Source organism: Phyllostomus hastatus, unplaced genomic scaffold, assembly GCF_019186645.2.
Source record: "Phyllostomus hastatus isolate PE091 unplaced genomic scaffold, TTU_PhHast_1.1 phas_contig_40, whole genome shotgun sequence".
Taxonomy (NCBI): Eukaryota; Metazoa; Chordata; class Mammalia; order Chiroptera; family Phyllostomidae; genus Phyllostomus; species Phyllostomus hastatus.
In genome coordinates, this window is record NW_025333872.1 from 79,631,216 (window position 1) to 79,650,000 (window position 18,785).

At 42.3% G+C, this 18,785-nt stretch overlaps 1 protein-coding gene across 4 annotated transcripts in view; it reads left to right on the forward strand.

Annotated features, from left to right (window-relative positions):
• The window catches only part of ARFGEF3 (ARFGEF family member 3), a 165,805-nt gene that overhangs the window by 44,645 nt on the left and 102,375 nt on the right, over positions 1 to 18,785 (forward strand). For all 4 annotated transcript variants that reach the window (XM_045842823.1, XM_045842824.1, XM_045842825.1 and 1 more), the window contains exons 3-4: positions 403 to 484; positions 3,731 to 3,862. In XM_045842823.1, coding sequence (XP_045698779.1) covers positions 403 to 484; positions 3,731 to 3,862 — 214 coding nt within the window. The remainder of the gene's footprint in view (positions 1 to 402; positions 485 to 3,730; positions 3,863 to 18,785) is intronic.

Genomic DNA, 18,785 nt, shown 5'->3' on the forward strand with positions numbered 1-18,785 from the left:
GGCATGGAAATCCGTCTAAACAGCGTGCCCTGGAGGTGCCCATCCCAGGTATGTGGGTACGAGCAGTTCTGTTAATCTGGGAAAGAGCAGGACATGTTCATGGTCTGGTCAGCATCCCGTCATGTAGTAATCGGTACCCCAAAACAGCCCTTTGAGAGTCTTTGTGTTTCTTCTTCCTGGAGCCATACTAAGAAGGCGAGCTTCTGCAATGCTGTCATTTCTGCACAACTTTTGTTTTTTGCTGTGTGGGTTTTTAAACTCATGTGCATTTTCATAACTGGTTATATAGTGTTTGTATTTTATATGTGTGGCAGCATTTGGGGGGTGGGTGCATAAGGCTTCTATCACTTGGCTGCCAACTTTGCTGAGCTCACACGATGTCCTTCCTTACGTGTTTGCCAGGGAGAAATGCCTGCTGCCTCTCCAGTTGGCTTTGGAGTCCAAGAACATGAAGCTGGCCCAGCACGCCTTGGCAGGGATACAGGTATGTCTCTCACTGAGCGTACAGGGTCAGCAAGGGGAGGGACAGAAATTCACAGCCTGCTTTGGCATGGAAAGAACAAATAGTTAATATTTTAAATGCTAGCTGTTTAAAGACCCAGACAGAAATTTGATTGAACTCAGTAATAGCCATAGAGGATAACAAGATTTTTAAAAAATATTTCTCAGCATTTCTTTGTGCCTAGCATTATCTTGTTGAGCATTTGTCTTCACACACTGATTCACGGCCACCGAGCTCAGCCCACAAGACGTTACATATTTTATGTGGTGTCCAACTTTCAGGAGAAGAAGGGATTTCAAAAGAGACACCTCAATTTCCATACCCACTCAAATCTTTTATCACTCAGCATCTGTGGTTCTGTGTCATGAAAATTGATGGTAAACCTGAAGGATTTTTTTTCCTACTCTACAGTTAGGTTGGCAAATGACTCAGTGTGTTCTGTTTTCAGAGCAGGATTGGAAAGAAATAAAGAACATTGGTCTAATAAGAAAAGTTAGATGCTTGAGCACGTTTCCTTCTCTGAGCATTTGTTCATTTGTGTTTTACACATTACATGATAGACCTCATTCCAGCAGTGCCAAGGGGATAGCTGTGTCAATGCAGTGACTTTTGTAAGTGGTTTGGTTTCTGAGTGACAGGCACTGTGAAGTTCAAGCCTGCGGGGGTTTATCAGCATGGCCATGGATTAGCAGCATTGTGGGACGTCTTTTCACACCAGCAAGCACAATTTCATTGTCCGCTTGCTAGGTTCCGAGAGGTCCCTAATACCTTTTGAGTTAACACGTTTGAAAAAGTAAGAATAGTAGACTTTTTTATCTGCACTAGATTGGAATTAGATAAAGTGTGTTGTAATATGCAAGGGCTTTAGAAATTTTTAAATTATTGTCCATAGTGTTATTAAAACTCTTTGCTTTTCTCCAAGGGAATTGGGCCAACCATAAAAATGAAAGGGAGGTTGTTTGGACCTGCCACTGATGTCCTTGCTCTCCAGTGTGGTTTGGATTTTCCATTTAGTTCCTTTTTTTAACCCTTCGATGCTCTAAGTTAGGGAACTGTGATTTCAAGGGCTTGCTTAATTATGGTAACATCCATGACCTGGAGGGCAATGAGCTTTCTCTTACCATTTTTGTTACTTCCCATTAACTTCAGATTAATGGGCTTTTTTTAGGGCTTCCCAGTCTTTATTACTGTAATTAACAAGAGGTTTGTGTATTAACTTTGAGTGCGGGCTGCCCTGCAGGCACTAGAGGATAGTGGAAAAGCTCTTTGGAGAAGACAGGCAAAATGTCAGAGTCCTGAGAAGGAGGTTGGCCATCCTTGTTCTCTCGGTCAGCTAAAAGAAGGAGTCATTATTCTGGATGAATCAGAAACTGAAAGTTCTTTACAGCAGTAACTCTGCACTGAATTGGCCAAGGACAGACTGGAGAGAGATACACAGAACGTCCTTCACTGGGGTCTCACAGATCAACTGTCCAGGACAGAATCGGGGGAGAACAGCTTTATTTCAGCCCTTGTGCATGTGAGTTAGGAGATTCTGCATAAGTCAGCACATCACTTACAGCCAAGCTAATGTGATCTGAGAATGTGATTAAAACTATGAACTACTGCTTGTTTTTTAGGCAATAAACACATTTAATTATTTTACAGAACTTGAATCCTAGAGGCACCCAGTTTTATTTTTGGTGAAGTAGCTCAGGGGTATCACCGAAGACCCCATTTCTTTCTGTTATTCCTCTCTGCCATTTTTTAATTTTTTATCATTTTTCAAGACTTGATTATTTTAGAGCAGTTTTAGGTTTACAAGAAAATTGAGAGGAAGGTGCAGAGATTTCCCACATACCCCTGCCCCCACACATGCATAGCCTCCCAGTCGTCAATGTCACTCACCAGAATGGTAGGGGGTTTTCCCTCCCCTCCCCTCTCCTCCCCTCCCATCTCCCCTCCCCTCCTCTCTCCTCCTTTTCTTTAACCAAGGAGGAGCCTACACTGACATGTCATACTCTCCTACAGCCCATAGTTTACCTTAGGGTGCACTACTCTTTAATGTCAGGCCACCCTTGGAGTGTCATATTCACTCTGGAGACCACATACTAAGCAGGGAAATGGGGTCTTCAGTGGCACCCCTGAGCTACTTCACCAAACGTAAAACTGCGTACCTCTAGGATTCAAGTTTTGTAAAATAATTAAATGTGTTTATTGTCTAAAAAACACAGCATCTGTGAAACTGTGTCAGTGAAGGTGCCGGACGAGGTTCAGTATGGAGAAGAAAAGACGTAACTGACTTCAGATATTCTAGAAGCGTAGTCCATGTGGCTCCAGGGAATGATGAGGGAGTTGTAAGCAGGCGGGTTGGGTACAGTCTAAGAATTTCATGAAAAGAACGAGTTGTCCTGAAAGGGGAAAGGGCTGTCCTGTGAGGGGTGATGACCCCTGGGAAACCTCATGCAAGTGAATGTCATTGTTATCTTTGCTTTTTAAGATTTAATTTATTTATTTTTAGAGAGAAGGTAAGGGAGGGAGAAAGAGAAGGAGGGAAACATCGATGCGAGAGAGAAACACTGATTGGTTTCCTCTCATACGCACCCTGACCAGGGAGCTGGGTACCACCCAGGCATGTGCCTGGCTGGGAATCCAACTGGCGACCTTTCATTTTGTGAAACAACACCCAACCAACTAAGCCACATTTGTCAAGGTGTGATTGTCTTCTTGGTTAGGTTTTTGTAAGATTCATTTTCTAATGAAAATACATTACAATTTGTGGATTCATGGAGAATCCCTGGGTAAATGACAGTTCACAGTAGTAAGGAAAAAAGTAAGCATCTGAGAAAAGGAACGTGTCCACGAGACTGCTCCCCTGTGACAAAGCTCCACTCAGAAAGAGCATGCGTGAGCATGACTGTCGTGAGGGGTAGGCTCACCTTGGTGCATTCACCCTCTACCTCCATCACCCAGATCACCTGTATGCCCACCGTTTAGAATTTCACTTGATAAAATTTATAATGAATTATCTAGTATCAGGAAAAAGACTTTGCCAAAAAAATAAAAACTGCTTACCAAAGATTGATGTTTTTTTTCTCTCTTTTTAATGGCACATGGCAGGAGTTCTTTCCTAATGGCCTCCAGCTCCATGTCTCCTAAGAAAAACTATCCTCAGTCCATACTAGATACAACAGAATCAGGCAGCAGGGGAAGGCCTATCTGTGATCACTGCCTTGTGCCTCTTTACAGAAGCTTCTGTCAGAAGAGAGGTTTGTATCCATGGAAACGGACTCTGACGAGAAGCAGCTGCTCAATCAGGTCCTGAACGCTGTGAAAGTGACGCCGTCCCTCAACGAAGACCTGCAGGTGGAAGTGATGAAGGTCGGTTTCACGGGGCTGCCGGTCTGCAGCATTGGCAGGGGAACAAAGTCTGGTCCCCCCCACGCCCCCAGCTCCCATTGTTGTCTGGAAAATGCCCCTGCACAGTGCTCATGCTAGCTCATCCTTCGTTATTGTGGTCCCCCAGAGTAATCCTGCTTATTGAACAGAAAGGACAACTACACAAAAAGGTACAATTTCAGTACATCTGTAAGATTTTTGGCCCGATCATGCATATCAAATACTGGAGAAAGTATTGTTTGCTTTTTAAAAGAATGTATGTGGGTAGCTCTAGCTTGAGGTAAATCCAGTCATTCTGGGTATTCTGCCTGCCTGCATATATTAAAATAAAGCAGAGACCTAGTGATGTTTCAACACATGCTAAGGTTTTAGAATAGTCGGTTTAGGGGAAGGAAGACTATAATTGGGAGTCATATCAGAATCACATCTTTTGTTTCCTGTGGTCAAATTCTGTGACCCTGTTCTCCCACATTCCAGTTACCATCCCCCTTTCAGGGGTGGCATCTCTTCCTCCCCTTCCCTTTTCCCTCCCTTGAGAATCACAGGATTGGGAGCCCCTTACACTGACTCTGGAGTGTGTCATATCCTGTGCATGAAGAGTGAGTTGGGCAGAAAAGGATGGAATCCCTGCCCAGAACAGCACCTTAGTCAGAGTAACGTAGCTAGGACCAGCAGGCTGGCCTTTACTAATGCCATCTATTCGTTTCCTCTCTGGAGGAAGGTTAAGAACAGCTGATGTCACCCTGGCCAGTGTGACTCAGTTGGTTGGAGCACTGTCCCAGCTGCAGGTTCAATTCCTGGTCAGGGCACGTACCTAGCCTGCGGGTTCCCTTCCCCCCTTGTCAGGGCATGCACAAGAAGTCAGCCAGTCGATGTTCTCTCTTCCTCTCTCTCTCCTCTCTAAAAACCAATGAAAAAAATGTCCTTAGGTGAGAATTAAAAAGAAAAAAGCACAGCTGGTATCACAGAATGGTGGATTTCTTCCTGAAAGGGCAATGGAGGACTTTTGTCCTAGATAAGAGACTTCCCTTCTCTGGGCTTCATTGTCTCCACTCGAGAAAGAGAAGATGGACTTCAGTCATGACAGTTTCTTAATGCCTTGGGACCACCCTGATCCTGTTGGTGGGTAGGGTAGGGTAGTGGTTATTGAAGAGCTCAGACTCTGAAGCCGGTTTGGTTCCTCTGGTTTGAATCCTTATTCACTTCCTAGTAGATTCATTTCCTTGGACACATTCCTTAACCTCTATGGCTTGATCTTCTCATCAGAAAAATGGGGCTAATAGTAGTACCTACCCAATAGGATTGTTGTGAGGATTAAATACAGTGGCATTTGTAAGGAACTCAGCACCTCATTTGGCACAAAGCAAGTGCTTTCAAAGTGTTGCCTGTTTCCAGGACTCCTCCTTCTGCAACTGCAGCCTCCTTTTGCAGCCAGAATCTCAGGGGTGGGACTGTGACTATTCCTATACACAGTGAACATCAAGGATCCCTGAAAGGGCTGATCTTGAAGATCCATTTGTCTTTAACTCTCTTTGACCCTGGAATATACAAGTTTTCTCTGCCCTTTGACATCTGTTTGTCAGTTGTGTAATCATAGCAACTGGAGAATACCCACCTCTAGACTTGTCCCACTTCCCCACTCCCCTCGGCCAGGATTGCGAGAGAGGCAAGTCCAGCTCCCATTTTAACTGCGTTTGTGACTTCCAAGTCTAGTGTGCTGAGTCCTTCTACTAGTAAGTCTCCAAACAGTGGGTGAGCTCTGGTGTTGTACTGAGAGACACACCTCACAGATCTCCTATTATTCTGAACGTTTCCCTAGGCATACAGCTTTTTGCGGAGTACAGGAATTTGTATTAACAATTAAAATGAGAAAGTACCTGTTTTCCTAGGAGCTGTGGAGAAGCAGAATGTTTAATGGTCATGTCAACAGTAACACCTGTTTTGAAACACATACTTGCTTTAAAAAATAACAGCCCAGCAGTCCCTTCTGCTAGCTTTTCTGAAGACAGGAGTTCACACATGTTAGCTCTACTGGAACTCTTGAAAAGCCATCTTAATGGACTTTTTAATGACACCATAATAGACCATGGTGCTTGCGGTTAATGTCTAGAAAGAAATCAGACATTGCCAGGAAACAGAAAAACAACAATCTGGGTTGCCATTCTTTACGATTAGATTCCCAAAATGCTTAAGAACGTAAGGGCTTTCGTTGCATGCTATTATTTTTAACTAGTTCAACATTGGAATTGGAAAAAATATTTTTTACTTAGGTGTAGTTGATATACAATACTATATTAGTTATCTTATGTTCAGGTATACAATATAGTGATGAGACATTTCTGTACAGTGTGATCTCCCCACTAATTCTAGTACTCATCTGTCACCATGCAAACTTTCACAATATTATTGATTATATTCCCTTTCATATTTTTTACCCATTCCCTTTGCTCTGACAACCATCAGTTTAGTCTCTGCTTCTGTGGTTCTGTTTTTGTTTTGTTTTGTTCACATTTTCTTAGATTCCATGGATGAGTGACATCATCCAGGATTTGCCTTTCTCTGTCTGTCTTTTTTCATTTAGCCTAATACCCCCTGGCTCTATCCATGTTGTCACAGACAGCAAGATTTCATTCTTTTTTGTTGCTGAGTAATATTCCATTGTGTATATATACCACATCTTTATCCACTCATCTGTGGATGGACACCTAGGTTGCTTCCTTATCTTAGCTATTGTAAATAATGTGGCCGTGAACACAGGGGTGCATATATCTTTTCAAATTAGTGTTTTTATTATTTTGGAGAAATACACACAAGTTGAATTTCTGGGTCATATAATACATTTATTTTAGTTTTTTGAAGGATCTTCATACTGTTTTCCATTCTGCCTGCGCCAGTTTGCAGCCCCATGAACAGTGCATAAGGTCAAGTCACAACAAACTAGCCTTAAGCTGATTTTTTGTACTATACTTTATTTTAGACAAATATTTTTAGCCAAGAACTAAAAAATTAATGCTGAGATACCTGTACTTTAGAGTGATATGAGTATCAGCGTCAGAGGAAACTCTGGAGATGGTGGCCTGACTGCGATTGCCCACAAGTGAGTGCTCCAAGGCCTGTCCAGGTTCTGAGGTTTAGGCTACTTGTCTGGGTGTGAAGATATATCCAAAGTATAGCCTTTTTGGCTTAAAAATAACAAGTTACACCCTGTCTCTCTGCAGGAGGAATCTCTACACTTACTATAGTCCTCTGCAGAAGTGTGCCCTCCTTTGTCTTGTAATTCTGTAATACCTTTATTGTTTTAATTTTTTAATACTTATGAGCAAAATTTTGCACAGCATAGATTAATAAAGATAACTGTAGTAGGCAGAAGAGGGGTGTGAACACAGCACTGTTATTTACATGAAAATTAAGGCCCAGGTTTTCGCAGGCAGCACACGTAGGGCACTGCCCATCGGCCCATGCCCTTTGCACACTGAAATCAAGAGTTTTCGCTTCTTCTATATTATTTCCTCCATCCGTTATTAAAGTTCTAATTTGGGAGGATGTTCACAGAAAATGTTTTAATAAAGTTTCTTATTTTGCTCTTATTCACAAAGATTTTTTAAAATTCTGTAATACTTTTAATGACTCAAAAAACTCTTCCTTAAGTCCTTGTTGTACTGATATCATTACCACATTAAAATGTTTTTATCGCTTGCTCTCCAAAAAATTATATTTAAAAAAGAAAGAATTGGAGGAATCCTCAGAGGAAAGACTGGATTCCCATTACATATGAGGAGTACATTAACTTATTTTTGGTGCTTCTACATAACTCATTCCTATGATAAATTATTGAAACTAGATATTTCCTGTAAAAATCCTCCCCTTATTTTATATAAATATTTTGTAGGAAAGTAGTCCCTCCTTACCCATGGTTTCACTTTCTGTGGTTTTAGTTACCCACAGTCAACTACAGTCCAAAAATATTAAATGGAAAATTCTGGAAATAAAAAATTCATACATTTTAAATTGCATGTCACTTTAAATAGCATGATGAAATCTCTAAACATCCCACTCCATCCCTCCTGGGATGTGAATCATCCCTTTGTTCAGTAGATTCACTCGGAACACGTGCCCTGCCCATCGCTTAAGCAGCCATCGTTGTTATCTGATCAACTGTCGTGGTATCACAGTGATTGTGTTCAAGTCACCCCCATTTCAGTTAATAATGGCCCCAGAGCACAAGAGTAGTGATGCTGGCAACTCAGGTATGCCAAAGAGAAGCCAATAAGTGCCACCTTTAAGTGAAAAGGTATGCACGCACAGGAAAAAAAATAATTATATAGGGTTCAGTACTATTGTTAGTTTCAGGTATCCCCCGGGGGTCTTCAAACATGTCCCATGCAGATAAACAGGGACTACAGTGTAGAAAGCCTTTTAAAATGAGGGACAATAAACATTTTCAAATGTTGTTCTGAGTATACTATTCAGAAGAGAGAAAGCCACACTATGCAGTTTTTGTTTATTCTGTCTAACCACAGCATAGTATATTTTTTAACAAATCTTAGGTGCTATTTTTTTACAAAGCTGTATGATACATTTTACTCATCTATTACTATCTACTTGTGTTTATAAACATGAGAAATTGAACCATGTCCCACTCTCTAGAGTGGGTAGCAATTATATTAAATTCCTGGAGAAAAAAAAATATGGTTTCCTCTTTTAAAGATTTCCATAAGATTAAACAGACACCAATAATGAAACCCAAGATTCCAATGGTGGTGTTTTCATTGGAAGGCCCTGGGCTTTCCATGGGAGGGTGAAAAAAAACAAAGCTGCTTGCTTCTGGCAAATTTACTGGGAATGAAATTAGATCACTTAGTCTAGGTACTGTTCTATGTGGTTTTACTATCCAACATGATGGGGAGAGAAGGGAACTCTGGTTTATTAAAATGGCCATGGAATCCAAATAAATATTTTATAGCCTGAGCAAATAAAGTGTCAGAATTGTGGGTTCCTCTGAAGATAGATTACCTTTGAAATGAATTAGTAGACAGCAGGGAGCTAGTTAATAGTTAGGTTAAATACTGGTCTGCTTTGGTAATATTTTCCCATGGCGTGCCCACTTCCAGGAATGCTGTGCAGACTTAGTAGGTGCCAGGTACATGACGAATGACAACCCTGACTGCAGCGACTAGGACTCCCCGCCCCCCCCCCCCCCCCCGCCTTCTTTCTGATGGGTGACCTTCAGTGAGGTTATTCACTGATACAGCTGGCTGAGCCTTCAAAGACTGCAGGGAACAAGAGCTGGCCTTCTGCCTCTGCAAGTGTGTCAGAGACGAGAGCAGCCTATCCGCGGGGGGTGGGGGGGCAGCTTTGTAGCTAAGGCAGGGTGTGATACTGGATACTGAGAAAGCATTTGATGAATGTTCTGTTATCAGGCGTCTTATTTTATATGCATCTCCGGGCAATAGAAATGAGTATGGGTGGAGGGCTTTACAGTTTTCAAAGGAGAAATGACAGGAGATGATTCTTTAACATTTATTTTGCATCAGACACTCTGGTAAGTACTTGACATTCACACTCAGATCACACACCTACTTAAATGGTGGGGTCAGTATTTGGACTGTAATTCAGCCTAAGGCCAAGCCTGTATTATTAGACAGTGGGTTATGTTGTCTTCTAAGTCTATCCTGAAAGACGTTTTAAAGGTGACTGAACAGAAAATATGAGACGGTCTAACAAGGGGCAGGGCTGGAAGTGGCTTGAGTTGTGTGTGTTTTTGTACCTTTCCTTGACATTGTATTTCTTCACTAGTTCAATGAACTAGATTAAGATATGAAGAAAGACTCAGAGTCATTTTCCCACCAAATTAGCTAATGGCTCTGGTGTGTGTGTGTGTGTGTGTGAGGGGGTGGGGGAGAGAGAGACAGAGAGAGAGAGAGGCAGAAATACTGTAAGTTGGGGGAAGGGGAAAATGTCATTTATTGTTGAGATATTTTTATATTTCATAACAAAAGCTGACCGAATGTCTACAGAAAATACAAAGATGAACAACCCATGAGAGAAAGACTTACTGTCAGCAGAGCTGGTAGACCTAAGCAAGCTTCAGGATGTTCATTTATTTCTTTATTTTTATTGTTTTAAATTACTTTATTGTTATTCCAGTACAGTTTTCTGCATTTACCCCTCCCCACGCCCCCCTACCCCAGTCCTGCCCACCTCCCTCCCCTGATTCCACCCCCCCCTTGGTTTTCTCCATGTGTCCTTTATAGTTGTTCCTCAAAACCCTCCCCCCTTCCCCCCATTATCCCAGATGTTCATTTAGAACTCTGGTCTTACTGTGCAGAGCAGAGAGTGCTTTTAAATCGTGCACCAGTATTGCAGTCCATGCCTTGGTCTGGGAGTAAGAAATAGGCCAAATGGAAAGACGGTTCCTAAATCCCTTCTCAATAGTATTTTGATGGCAGAGTCTCATATTTTGGCCATTTATGGGAGGAATGATCATTAGCAATGTTTGAGGGTGAAATGGCTAAGTTGTCTTGCCTTCTCATAACAAGATGAAATCCCTTCTTAGTCTAAAGCTACCAAGACATGTTAAAGATTTGCAGTCATCTCTAGGATTAAGGGAAAATCCAGTGTTTCAAAAGTGTTTAATTTCAAATGAGCAGTTGTTGGGGGGTTGATCTGTCATGATTACAAACATACTATTTCCACAGTTAATGCAGGGAAGTGTCTAAAATATGTGGTTCTGCTAAGAAAATGGTTCTCATACAGCAGCCCTCCCTCTTGTTGCTGCGAAGATTGAAGATGGTGTTTTTCTACTTTGTATACGCACTGATAAAATTCTTACTGCTTCTTCCAAAGCTTATTTACTCTTTAGTGTGACTGTGTTAGATAATAAAATGTGTGAAAACATGAGAAGAAAAAAATGAAAATTTAGGAGTGTGATTTCCCTTTAAATAGTTTATACATTACTTTGAGATGAAGATATTTTCACATTATCTATTAATCTCTTCACATTTCACATTAATTTCTTTTTTTTAACCTACCACCATTTCCAAGTGCCATACCATTTCAGTACATTTGAGAACAACTCTACTAAGTGTTTTAAAACTTTTTGCCGTGGTTTCTGTGCAGCATGTACAGATGCAGAGTTCTTCCATATTTACTGTGGGTATTTTGGAGTTTTTAGTAGAGTGGGGAGAGCCTCCAATTTTTTTCAGTCCTTTATTCTACAAATATCTATTGTGATGGCCTATTTTGGGGGGAACCAACCACCTTATAATCTCTCCAACTAGTTAGTCCTAAACTCTTGATTCAGGCATGACTACAGGATTTCTCTAGGTAGTAAGTGAAAACCAATTACATGCTGTTAGTATTGTGTTTATCCCTTTGGTGCCTGGCACAGCATCTGGCATGTGGCTTACTAATTGCTTGTTAATTCAGTTATTGACTAATGGAGAGGAGAAGGAAGCACATGTGGTAGTTTTCAGTGGGCCACCAGGATAAATGGCAAACAAAGGAAGCTCAAGTTGTGATTATAGATAGCAAATCTGTGTGAGTTCAGAATTAAGAAAGACCAGCATGGATTTAGACGTTAGAACCGAAGCAAACTTGTGAGTCATCAGATCCCTCTTTTTACCGGAAAATGGAAGTTGGAGTGGTTCAGTTATTTGGCAAGACTTGCACAGTTGTGGCAAGAGAATTGCTTTTTCAACTATTTAAATGTCCCTGGAAAGGCTTTGTGGCAAAACTAGAAGTTGATCTGGTCTTTGGATGTGTGGTCTTGGACAGGTGGAGAAGAAAACTTTCTAGACTTGTGTTTGGGTTAACAGCAAGATCAATGTGAGTAATAATGGCTTCTGAGAAATAATAAAACCTAATGAGATAGTAGAAATATCTTACAGAAGATAGGAATTTATTGAGGAACCTTTAAGTGGCCAAGTGTGTCTGCAAGAGTGGCAGAATGGCATGGTGTAAGTGTCCTAAGAAACAATCACTGGACTCTATCATTTTAAAGTTTCTCTATCAAAGACTTCTTTGACTCTATCAAAGTTTCTTTGTCCTTTTTCTTCTTTTCAAAATATGTGGCAGCAAAGTAGTAAAAGCACAGCTTCTGGAGCTAGAAGGCATGCTGACTGTAGGAAAGTTACTTAATTTAGCTGTGCCTCAGTTGTCTGATCTGTAAAATATGAATAATAATGATGCATACCTCCTAGCATTGTAGGGATTTTTAAATGAGTTAATATGAAAGAAGTGCTTACAGTCATGCATGGCACATGGTCGGGGCTAGCTCTCATTTCCGTTATAGTTATTAGAAAAGGGTATATGTAGCATAATAATAAAATGGATACCTAGGACTCAAAATATAGACCAGAACATTGCTTTATGAGTTTCTTCATCTTATCTTTTTGTTCCTCTATTGCCTCCCTCTATACAGCCTCTAACAGTGTAATTTTCTTCCATAGTAATGGAAGAGTGTATATTTCACCATATTTCTGATTCCTAAAAAAGGACCTCATCATATTCACTGCTGTTGAATTGTAGCTTAAAAGAATTTTGTAAATTATCACATATCAGTTATCCACCCAGATTCATTCCATGGAACCCGAGACATGACCATAAAACAAAGAGTAATTTGAAATGTTTTCTAAACTTAGTACTCAGGAACTCTGGCAAATCTGCTATCGACTAAGAATGTTTCTCAGAATAGCTGTTTGCTAGAATTTGGGCAATTTGAGCCAGATGAAGTGATTTTTCTGATTACCTGTTATCTCAGCCTAAGGTAAATCAACTTAAGTGATAAATGATGGAAGTTTTAGGAAATACAGTAATTTGGCTTATTGTTTTTGGATCTAATAAAGATTGGGTTGTAGCTTAACTACCTATTGCTACCGTCAGTCCGAGATCTCTGGAGCATGGCAAAGGACCAGCGGCTGCCACCGTCATCTCAACGGTAGGTAGAAGCTAGAGATGCTGCCAAGCAGGACTGCAGTGCATGGGACCGTCCCTCACGGAAAGACTTATTTGGCCCTCTGTAGTGTTGAGGCACAGGGACTTTGTGGAAACAAATGCTTATCTTGGGCATCCTCATTTTAAAAATACATGATAAGAGAATGGTTTTTGAAACTGTAGATGTGTACTTTGTAACACTTCCCCACCCCCACTCTAAAAATACACATCCTGGCATTCTGCAGCAGACTGAGCCTGCTTTCTTGCTTATGCGTGGACTGGGAGGGAAGGCATCTGCTTCTGTTTCATGGCCCAGGTACACTTTCAACTGTTCGCTCTGCAAGCCTGTATGAACAGGAGTGGGCCGTGCCTGGCACCTGGGAGAAGGAGGGCTTGTCACCCGCATTTTGTCCTGGTTTCTGCTGACCTTGACAAAGTAAAAAAAGAATCAGAATATTTCTAAAGAGAAGGAATTATGCAGTTACTTTTCTTTCTGTGAAGTTTCCAGCCAATATGCATGAGAGACCAGAAGGAAATGCGCATTAAGTAACAAAGCTGAACTTCCAGCCAGAACCGGAGCTGGGGTCTGAAAGGAGCCTGGCGTGAAGGATTCAAGAGTCTGCTCTTGTCCACGCAGGGAAAGACTAGGCCTTCGGTGGGCTGTACTCCTATTTTTAGATACTTTTCTGAGCTCTAGTAGATTATTGTGTTTGTTTTGACTTACAAATAACATCTGATATTTGGAAAAATGGAACTACAGTCACCTCAGGAGCACTCATATATAAATTAAGGTAATTTTAATAGTTTAAGAAAGAGGAAAAGAATTCTTTACTCGTTCAATGTGTCCCCATGTCCTCGATGTGTCTTTGGGTAGGTGACTCCCCCAAATCAACTTGCTTCTTGATGGAACCCGTGTCTTCTTTCCTGAGTTGAATTTATTAATTATATGTGTTACAAAACATTAAATTAAGACTTCCATGAAAAGACAAAAACAGCATCACAACTAGCATTGCTGTGCCCTGGACCCTGGTAAGCTTTCCCAGAGCACAGTGTATTTTTGCAATCATAATGCTCACAACAACTTGTTATAATCCCTTATGTTGTGGCTGTCTTCATATGTTAGCCCTGCAAGATCAGGAATCAGGGTCTTTTCTGCTCACTCCATGCCCAACACCTAGTGCCAGACCTGACCCCGGTAACACCTCAGTGGATGCCTGTTGCGTAGACAAAGGGAAGCCTGGCTAATGCGGCGTGCAGGTAGAGATAGAAAGTGGGCATGCCATTGCTGTCCAGTAAGTTCAAGGATCACTTATTTACTCCCTGGAAATGTTCCCGCTAAGGACTCATGTGGAACTTGGGCAGAAATGAAATCTTTGAAACATGTTAGGCAAGTTACCATTTACTATGTTAAATGCCAAAGATAGTTCTCAGCAGAGCAGAACAGAAGATGTCGGGCAAGGAGAATGTCCCATAAGTTTCATGAGAGATGCCCTGTGCTTAGTGGAGGTGGTTTTCTCACTGTCCAGAGTGAGGTCCAACCAGATGGCTGGACATCCTGAAAGGAGACTTGCTAAATTCTGATTGCTCTCATCAGGTCATCTGAAACTTCAGTGTGTGGTTGCAAAAATGGCCTTTAGCCAGTCATGTCACCTAGATCTGACATTCGGATTCCCAGGACAGTTTCAACTGGGCGCACTTATCACATTGTCTACACATTTTACAATAACAACTAAGCACATAGGAGCACGGTCCCACTGAGCCCTGACTGTGGGCATTCCCTGAGGCTGACTCCTCATGCGGGCAGTGCTTAGGGGGAGGGATGGAGCCTGGACTCACCAGATTCCCCAGGGCCCAGCAAGGCACTGTAAATGCGGTGCATCAACAAGTCGGACCCAACTACAATACTAAGGAGCTTGTGAATCCAAAGGGGATGGAGAGGGCACACAGATTTAAGTATTATATCTAAACTGCTCCAAATAAATGCTGTAGGAAAAGCCTTTTGCATTTTCTGCTCGTTCTGTGATTGTCCCATCTGTAGCAGTAATTATCTGTACTATGCATTTTGAACAAGGGATAGCATTGTTCTTCAAAATATGTTACTTTATTAATAGCTAATATAAAGCTTTGTGAAACACAGCGATGGAGGAAGTAGGGGAGATTTTAGCCAGACCGACTAGAACATGCGAGAGCAGGTGGGGAGAGCCGTGGTAGGATGATACCCCAGTTTCAAGTGCAGTGGCCATTGCCTTCTGCTTAGGGAATTCCCTGCATCCCTTTGCTGAACACACCCCAGCCAGTCCATTTCCACTGGAATGACTGGAATCTGTCTTCAAATGCATCGAAGTCTCACAAAGTGTCTGCTTTATCACTTTGATTTCCAATGTGCCTCAGGCCAATTAGTTTTAGCTGTGATCTGTTGGCCTGACCAGCCCTAAGATGGTGCACACGAAACACTTACCATAGGGCATTTACACTGATGTGCAGTAAGGTTCCAGCCCACTCTCTAGCCTTGCTCACAGGTCATCTCATCGGCAAAGTCTCCCTTCTCCAGTCACGATGCCTTTGAACCTTCAAAGTTATTACATACAGTAGGCCCCACCACCGCTTGCACGTGGGAAATACGTTCCCACATCCCTGGGGGATGCCTGCAACCTTGGACAGTACCAAACCCTACATAGACTATGTTGTTTTTCCTACATGTAAATAACTTCTTGCTAAGAATAAGCACTTTATGGCTTCTCTTTGGCATAGCTGAATTGCCAGATTCTTCCCACTTGTGCCAATTCTTAAAATAAATCAGCTTCATTTTCTCCTTTCCCATCTCATTTGTTTTATCCAGGTTTTGTATACACAGTTTACATTGCGGTGTTGCTTCTTGCACACAGTAGCTCTTCGATTATTGTTTTTTAGCGATTGGGAATTGTGTAGCCTTTGTAATGATTTTTCCCTTTAATCGAAGATGTTGGGCCTTTTTCTCCCTTGTCCTCGTAGCTCATTTATAGTGGCAGTGCTGCCAAGCTAGCCTGCAAGATGCTGCCTATCCATCACTCATGTTCCTGCTGTTCAGTGATAATGTAGTCAGTGTGATTTCAGGACCCCGTGAGGAGTGTGTTTTTAATAGAATTGCCCTTGATATTTAGGTGTTCCTGTTTGCCTGGAGGCCAGCGTGCTCAGAATGTGAATTTATAATTTTTGCCCTCTCAATGTGCAGTGGAAGTCAGACACTGTAAATTAATTTGCTGTCACTCTAAGTTTCCTTTCATCCAGGCTGTGTTTTAATCCAGTGAATTAATGCTTGTGAGGTGCCAGGCACATGAACTGTTTTCTGTTTAGCATTTTTGGTAAGTCATTTCTGTCCGCTGCATCATCCTTGCTAGACACTCTGTGCCCTTTTATATCTGTGAGTCCTGGGGGGCCGTGGGCACCATCAGCCTGTAATTAAAACCTGCTGTGCTTCCAACACAACACACTGTGGGTCTAAGGAGCTGGCTTCATTAGTGTGCTTCACTTTCCTTCCATCATTGTTTGCTGTGCTTAGTTTTTGCATAGAGCTCAGTGAGTCTTCAGGTACTTGAGTCTTTAGGTGGCCAGGCCTCAGGTGTGGAAAGCCTTTCCTCAGAGATCTTTTGAACAAAATCAGCATTGGGTGGGTGCAGGGAGCCCATTTGCTGTGGACTCTTGCCACAAGGCCTCCCTGTACATTTCCCAGCTTCCCTGTGGCAGAGGGAGGGGAGCCTCTCCTGTTCCCTGAGAGTCTTGATCACCAAATGCTGCCCACTCAGCACCCTTCCCGAAGACTTCACCGTGGGCACTGCTCCTGCTTCCTCCAGCCGCCACCGTCAAAAAGCAGCTCTTGCTCACTGAAAGCTGGGTGGGGTTTTTGATTGTTTCATTTCAAACCTACTTTTGTGCATTTGGTGTGAATGTACACAGGAAGGAAGGCAGAAAGTTGGTGTCAGTCCTATAATATCATTAACTGTCATTATTTTCATACTGTAAGAATTGCCAGTTGTCAGTCCTGTGAACACCTATAAAGCCAAGAACCCAAGGGGACCCATGCACCTCCCCACGCCCACAGACCGCCACCTCCACCAGCCATTTTCTCCTTCCCTCCCACCCGCCTGCCATAAACATGGGGGTGGGGGAGAAAAAATTCCACTCAAGAGAGAGAAGCTGTGTGAAGCAGCAAAAACCTATAGTAAGAAAGCATCATATGAGAAAGGCTGAGGGCCTTTCAGATGCTCAATGGATGTTACAGTCTAATGGGAAGATTATAAATAAGTAAACAAATTATGAGTTTATGAGGCTGGTACATGCTCTGAAGTAAATGAAACAAAGAGCTGTGATAGAGGTCATGTCAGAGAGGGTGATGGGAAGGTGGCTTGCCTCTGAGGGGGTGACATTTGAGTTGAGACCTGAAAGGAGCCAACTAAATGAGTGACATGAGGAACAAGTGTAGGAGGAGTCAAGGACAATACAGCGGCATTACAAGATGTGATTCTCCCCAGGCCATTCCTGGTGACTCTGCTGTCCACAGTTTTCTTGCATATCAAACCCCAACCCTGCAGAGACAGTCATTAAACAGAAGAAAGCCTTTTCCCATGAGGCCATGGAGCAGTTGCTCTCATTACCCCTCTCTCCCAGCCCGCATGGCATTGGGGTGATTTTTACCAGGTGTTGATTCTTGGGTATTGGCACCTTGAACTAAGGAGCAGACCTACAATTAACTTATCTAACCTTGGCAAACCCTTCCCCTCATTTCCTTTTTTAATTACGTACATATGAGGTCTGGCCAGAAAGACACCAGCCATTGTTAATATAATGAGAACAGTTTGCCAACATTGATGTAACCTGGCAGCCAAGGAGAGTGGACTGGAATGCGCATGCGTGAGCAATGACGCCTTCACTGTGCTAGTCAGTGGGGGTGGTAGACACCATTGAGTGAGCTGTGGACTGTGTGGCCATCACATTAAAAAATGACTGAGCAAGTACAGCAATGAATCTGCATTAAATTTTGCATTGAGCTTGACTATTCCTTCATGGAAACTATTCAGATGGTTCAGAAGTCTTTTGGGGATGATTCAATGAGTGCAGAGATACAAAACAACAAAAATGGCTTCCACTATGGGCAACTGGTGACTGGCAGCTTCATCATAATGCCATGTACCCACTCATGCATCGCATCTCAGGCAGAGTTTTTCTGGCAAAACATCAAATCACCCAAGGTGACTCAGCTCCCCTACAGCCCAGTTTTGGCACCCTGCAACTTCTGGCTTTTCCCAAAACTAAAATCACCTTTGAAAGGGAAGAGATTTCAGATCATTGATGAGATTCAGCAAAATACGTTGGGGCAGCTGATAGCGATTGGGAGAACTGTGTGAGATCCCAAGGTGCCTACTTGGATGGGGACCGAGGTGTCGTTGTACTATGTACAATGTTTCTTGTATCTTATATCTTCTTCAATAAATGTCTCTATTTTTCATGTTACATGGCTGGATACCTTCTGGACAGACCTTGTATTTGCTCTCCTAGGACTGGCCTGGCTGGTGACTCAGAAAGAGATAGTAGGAGAGATTCCTTGTCCCATCCACAATTGCACTTCTTGATGTGCTGATGAGGTGTATACCTGCATTTGGTAAATTTGGTAGGCTTCAGTGCTCTTGCATGAATTGGGCAGGACCAGATGAAAGATACTCTCTGAAGGCTTACACCAACAAGCCAAGTTGCAGGCAGGACATGGCTGTTGTGTTTGGGACCAAGGAATAGAAACCGGCACTTTGATGTGTGAGGCTACCAACAAGCAAAGTTGCAGCGTCAGAAGTCAAATGGATGGGGGAGAGTCTGGTGTCTTAGCTCTGAAATTAGAAGCAATTCTTAAAATGCCACATGCAGGCTTTCATTGATCTGTTCTCTAATAGCTCTACAAGTAGAAAGTGAGATTTTTAATGGTCATTAAAGATCTTGTAAATGT